This window comes from Plectropomus leopardus, chromosome 11, assembly GCF_008729295.1.
Source record: "Plectropomus leopardus isolate mb chromosome 11, YSFRI_Pleo_2.0, whole genome shotgun sequence".
Classification (NCBI taxonomy): domain Eukaryota; kingdom Metazoa; phylum Chordata; class Actinopteri; order Perciformes; family Serranidae; genus Plectropomus; species Plectropomus leopardus.
Window position 1 is genome coordinate 25,586,782 of NC_056473.1, and position 6,637 is coordinate 25,593,418.

Sequence of the window (6,637 nt, forward strand, 5' to 3'; positions counted from 1 at the left end):
CTCATTTTTTAACAGTTTTGAAGGTGTGGAAACATTGTAAAGCTTAAGTCTGTAAATCAGTTGCACTGGTGCATGCTGTAAGGGTTTTCATACTAACTTATGTAGCTGCAACCGTAACACTCGGCTGAACAGTGACACTTGATTTGTCTTGTATTATAGTTATGTGCATCACAGTTGGGTTGAAAAAAAAAAATCTTTACAAGTCATGGGAGGTGTAAAAGTGTGTAAAAAGGCACATGCTTATGTTACAATGACAAGTAGAAGAAGCTATAAACAGTGTAACCAAACACCTCAGATGTAACTTAACTAAATATTTAACTTGACGGTCTTGTTGTTTCTGTTTGACTTAATTAATTAATTAATATAATATAAATTATTTATTTTAATTATTTAATAAATAATAACAGCCCCAAAATGTATCTTTTTGCCTTTTACCCCATGTCTATATCAAATTTTGGAGCTAACTTCTCTGATCAGGCGCACGAAGTGGGACATGTTGAGCAAGATGTCTGCATCTCTGTTTTTGTAGTGTATGTGTTACATAGTCTAGCGCAGTTTTGTCTGTATGTTTTTTCCAAAATACTCTCAGAAGGGCTAAATAATAATAATAATAATAGATAGATACATAATAATAAAAACAACAACAACAACAACAAATAATAATAATAATAATAATAATAAATAATAATATATTCATCATATTTTATTATATCCCCGCATGCTTGCTTCTTTGCACCCTTTTTTCTTTGGATCGTTTTGGCCTAGACATGGCTTAAGTGTGTTGTTGTTATCAAGCCCGCAATATTTTTTTACTGTTTGTTTTAAAAACAACTGATGGTTGTCAACAATTTGAACACAGATACAAGTTATCTATGTAAAAAATGTTATTTTTATAGCTAAAGAGGTTTTTGAGTAATGACATCAAAACCAAAAAACGTTACAATCGTTCCCGGTCTCCCCTACTTTTATTTGCCTGCATGAGGTTGAGTGCAGGCTGGAGCTCCATCCTGCGGACACTGTGAACCTCTGTGTGTTTTTATGGGTGGAGACTGTGGTCCTCCTCCAAAAATATAGTCAGACAGACAACACAAGTTAGCCTTAACACCAGCAGCTCCATGATTACAGGCTGTGGAAGCTGAAAATTATTTTTTCCGAGGTGGTTGTAAGTCTAATACATACTGCGCGGCACATTGGACCGGTTTGATAACGTTACAAAACAAGGTAAGTGCTGAATTAGCTAGTTTGGGGTTCAGTTCGTGTCAGCCATGAGAACTTCTACAGAAACACAAAAGACATATTATACTAAAAAAATCATATTAAAAGCAAACTTATCTCTTTCGTTATCGTTACAAGTTGAGGAAACGCTAATAAATGATCGATTAACAGGTAAAAAGTGATGTTTTGTGTTTCGGGAGGGACGTGACGTGTCTGGATGTCTCAGCTAGAAGCTTGTACAAATAAGCTAATTATGGCGACTAAAGGCAAAACAACCTCATAGCTGGGCGTGTTAATTACAAGTCATATATTTTTTAGCTTTAAAAACAACGAGAACAAACTGTACAAGTTAAACCTAACAGCAATTTGACATCTTTTAAACAAATATGTGTGTTTTTAACCGCCTGCGTGTTAGCCTAAGTTAACGCGGTCTGCCACGAAACAAATGCTGCAGGTTAGCTAACGATAGGTAGCAAAAGTTTTACATTGTGCGTCTCTAGCGAAGTATTTCTGTGTAAATATATTAACCTAACAAGGATATGCACGGTGATAATGTTTACCAACCAGTTTATATCTAACACAGCTGCTAAACGAGTTCCTTTGTTTAACTTTAACCTAATAAACCCTACGACGACTGAACAAGGCTTTTCTCTGAGCAGATTTAATAACTGCAAAACAAGGCACCATTGATTTCTCAAGAACAAAAATAACATTAAAGATAAACAGATAACAACCAGTAGCCTCACAAGACAACATGAAACTAAACTGTAATTCATGTGATCGGTTGTTATTGTTTCCTTTGCATTTAAGTATCGTTTTTAGTGTAGAAATTATATCTTTGTTATATATTTTTAATAGAGGTGTCAAAAAAATATTGACGTACTAATGTTATGTGTTGTGACACAATGTTGCTTCTCAAAAATACTACTGAGTTTTAATTTTGTACAATTCAAAATATGCAATATGCATTACGATAAATAAATAAATACAAATAGTGTAGGAAGAGGAAGAAAACCAAGTGGGCTTATTTGAAGTCTTCACCCCGAAAAAGTTGAAAATTTCACAATATTATCAGGAATTTTTTCAATATAGAAAAAATATTTGTTTTATGTTGTCAAATAATATGACAACCTAAAGGTGACAGCATTTTCATAACAAATACTTATAATAGCTATAAAGTCAATCAATTTCATGATGCTTTTACACTTTTGGTGTATGTCATTTATTATTGTTTCACAAAGTCCAAAAAACTATTTCAGTATTAATTTTGGTTTCCAGCATCAGTTGTTGAGTTTTTAAATCGTGTCCTCATTGTGATTTTTTTTATTTTATTTTTTTTTTTACCTTAGATAGTTTAGTTGATTGGTTTATTGGTTTGCAATATTGTGTATTTTGATACTGTATTATCATTTTTTTAATTGTGTACAATTTCATTTCTTAATATGTTAATGCTTTTGTTCTAATCATAAAAAATCAGTGCTGTGATGTTGAATGTTACAAGGAAATGCATATCCGTCTTTTATTATAGTAGGACAGTTTTCCTACAATTAGTTTTTTAAAGATTGCAACGTATCACCATGCTCATAGTGATGCAATATATTACAATACATTCAGTTTTAACCCCTGAAATTTACATTTGTATCGTAAGGCCACATTCTTACCAAGACACAGCCCTAGTTTTCACCTGTTGTGCAGGTCTGTAACTTACTGTGAACAGGTCTGCCTTGTTTTAGAATCAGCAGCACACCCAAAGCAAGCGCCTGTTATTTTCTGTACACAGTGCGCTTAACAGCCCTTTCTACTTTACTTAAGGCTTCCTCTGTACAGTTTATATATATATATATATATATATATATGTATATATATATATGTACACATTTTGTCTGTTTAAGGCTAACATTCAGCCTGCGGGCCAGAACCAGCTCATCAAAGTGTGTAATCCAGTCTCCTGGATGACTTTTCAAAATGTGAAACTTCAAAGAACTCATTAATACTGAAGCCCGACCAATTTTATCTCTGACAAATTAACAAGTAAATACCACTAAATTGTGTGGAAATTGTGTGTGTTGTTTGACTTTTTTGGAGGGTTGCTGAAAAAAATTTAATATATAATTCCTGACGTTAACTGGTACATTTGATTTGGGGATGTCTCTAAGTATATACAGACACAAAAATTAAGCCTTTTAAAAGTATACATTTAGAAATATTCCAAAGTAAGTAAAAGTCCCATATTTTTATGACTTTAAATCTGAAAATTGAAAGGCTTAAAAAAAATTAAAAAAAAAAAAAAAAAAAAAACATTGCTCCATAATGCCAGACAATACATTGAGTTCAGGACATCTCAAACTACACCCATACTTAAACAAGGGATGATTGTTTGTTGTTTGGTTGTACACTATTTGAAAATACATTTGGAAATTTGTTGAAATATTATGAGTTAAAAGAAAAAAAAATGAGAAGGAGGTAGGAATATATAAGTTACTTCAACCTGCTCCTTTTCGTACACTGTACTCTTTGTTTTAGATTTATTTAAGTTTATAGTATGTTTAATGTTTGGTTGGAAATTAAGTAATTCATTCAAAATCAAGCATTTTTTTACTGTATCAAAATGTGTTAAACTGTAAAATATCTAAAGTTTTTACTGGTCCAGCCCACTTGACATCAAATTGGGCTGTATATGGCCCCCAAATGAGTTTGACCCTGCCTGGGCTGGAGTGTATCCTTGTCACATCTATAGTGTTAAAGTTACAGCAGCTCATATCTGTACCATAAACCCCCCAAAAACCAAGTCCTTCTTTCTGCTGCTACCCCCAGGAATAAACACAGAGAGGTCTGTGCCTGTGCTTGTTGTTGAATATTCCTAACAGTGTTTACACTTCAGCAGAAATTACACAAGGATACCAAGAGGAAAACATGTTAGACAGACTCTGCTTCCCCATATTTCCCTAAACTGCATATATGTATTTGTTGGTAATCGTGTGTTATTTTTTTTGCCAGAGAGATGAGTCAGGCGGAGCAGGTGCCTGAGGACATGCCTGCATACCTCAACAATGAGCCTGTACCCACAGGTAAGTTCAGTTTTAGTCCTTTGACAGTGAAAAATCTCTATTTATTGACCCCAATTTGCTTAAATGAGAGAACTACACCCTTTTTCCAAATTCATACATGTCATTCCTGTAGAGACAGAGTGCAACACCTCACACTCTGAAACCACGCCTATGTAACTCGAAGCTGAAATCATAGCAAAACACCTGGAGCTAATTTAAAACCTTAGACATCAGCATGACTTAGGGATTTTTAGCACCCTGCGTATACCCGAGAGGAAAAGCTGTTCTGAAAAACTCAAATATTGTTGGTCTACCTTACACAATATATGGAACTACAGATTATGGATTATTTCATAGTGATTAACTGTTTCTGCAGTAATCTGCTTCTGGTAAACTTGTGCAAATTCAATAGGTTAGTGTTCAAACAACACAGAGCTGTTTATCAAAGACATTTTAACTGTAACACAGATTGCAGTATACAATGATTGTACAGCTGAAACAGTTCAAAGATTTACTGACTGCAGAAAATGAATGAGCTGCTATTTTGGTCATTAGTTCATGTTTAAAGTCATTTAATGTAAAACTCTTACCATTCTGTGGTTAAATCTGCCTGATTTGCAGATTTTCTCTGCTTTGAATATGAAATAAACAAGCAGTCTGAAGGAATCAACTTTGACTTGAGGAATCTTTGTGAATTATTATAGAAGGTAGAAGGAAGTTATTTAGTCATTTTTTAAAAAACAAAGTTTAAAAAATGAAATTACATTTGTCCTTTATCCAGCTACATCTTTGGAGTTGAAGGATGAGTTGATTAAAATCAGCAGCTGCTATAAAAATAACATCCGGTTGCTTGGTGATGTTGCTGCTGGAAGCTTCATTCAATTCCTGCAGTGCATTTTTTTGAATTTGCATCAGTCTTGCGTCCTTATGGCTACCAACAAGGTCTGCCCATCCATTGCAATAGTTTGATCAGGGATGTTAGGGGTTAACCATGTCTCTGTGAAGAGACAGCAGTGCCTGATTTCCTGTTGCTGAGTGAGCCTCAATCACATCTCATCCACTCTATTCTCCTGCGGCCGGACATTAGCCACAAGGCTTGGTAGAGGAACACCTCTCGGTCTCTCCTCCCTCTTTTCGTTGTCGCTTTCGGTTTCGTTTCTGACTTGCCGCTTGGGATATGCCATTTGTGGGGATCGTCTTTCAGCCTCTTGCAACGTTTCCCAATGTTGATAAGTGCTTCTCTATCATAGAAAAGTCATACTTGAGCAGAAAGGGCTATGGATTCAAAAAAGTAGAAAAATAGAGCAAAATAAAGCAAAAAAGTAGCAAGGATTTGAGGAGCCGACATTTGAGGAGCTACAGGATGTTGCATCTACATGCGCTGCTTCTGGCTTTTTGAAATGTTTATTTTAATTCATCCTTTCCTCTTTAGCGCTGCAGATATTGGATATTGTAACATGCGTAGCATCTAAACTGAGCACAGAAAAGGAAATTTCTGTCACAAAGTACTAAAATCAAGTTAATTGTGTTGTTGATGCACAGAGTGTTAATGGAAACAACTTGATTATTGATTAATCATCCGTGTCATTTTTAAAAACAAAAATACCAAATATTTCCAGCTTCTCAAATTAAGATTTCATGATTTTTATAGTCATTATTGGAGCCCCGTTTTGAAACATTTCTTACTTTTTTGGCAGTGACATATTAAATCTTGTTGCTCTTGTTGTTTCGAACCAGATGATGACAACAACAAGGACCATCCACAGACACAGCGGGCATGCTCGGCAGGATAGCGGGGGGCATATTCGGCGCCACAAAGGGAGCTCTAGGAGCGACGGTGAGCAGTGTGGGCTGGATAGGAGGAAAAAGTCTGGAAGTCACCAAGACCACTGTCAGCTCTGTAGCCGCTCTGCCTGGGATGGGAGTGGGGCTGGTAAAAGGAGGAGCGTCTGCTGTAGCTGGAGGAGTGTCTGCTGTAGCTGGAGGAGTGTCTGCTGTCGGCTCCGCAGTGGTCAGCAAAGTTTCCACAGGAGGAGGCAAAAAGAAGGACAAGTCCGACTGAAGCCGTGAGGAGAGTGACCGCACACAGCTGAGGTGTTACGGCTCGCACTGTGCTGTTACCTGCATTAGCATTCATGAGCCGCAAAAGAGCAACAGGGGACTCAAGTTTGGTGTACACACTGTGGTGAGGGGTTTTTTTTTTTTTTTTTTTCTTTAGTTTCTGTTTATGACAGTGATTTTTGGTAAAAACCCACACTCATATGTGGCAAGAACTAACAAAGACTCTCCTGCTCTGTTGTTAGAGGAATTACACTATTACCACCAGTGCCTGAAATTGTTTAAATAAAATGTTGATGTTTCATTTTTGATAATAA

General features: G+C 35.8%; 1 protein-coding gene across 1 annotated transcript; it reads left to right on the forward strand.

The window, feature by feature from the left end:
* The first annotated feature begins 1,074 nt into the window (after positions 1-1,074).
* On the forward strand, positions 1,075-6,637 carry tmem263 (transmembrane protein 263). Its single transcript, XM_042495984.1, is given in 4 exon segments — positions 1,075-1,221; positions 4,213-4,283; positions 6,000-6,032; positions 6,035-6,637. Coding segments are annotated over 3 exon segments (390 nt in total). The 5' UTR covers positions 1,075-1,221; positions 4,213-4,216; the 3' UTR covers positions 6,325-6,637.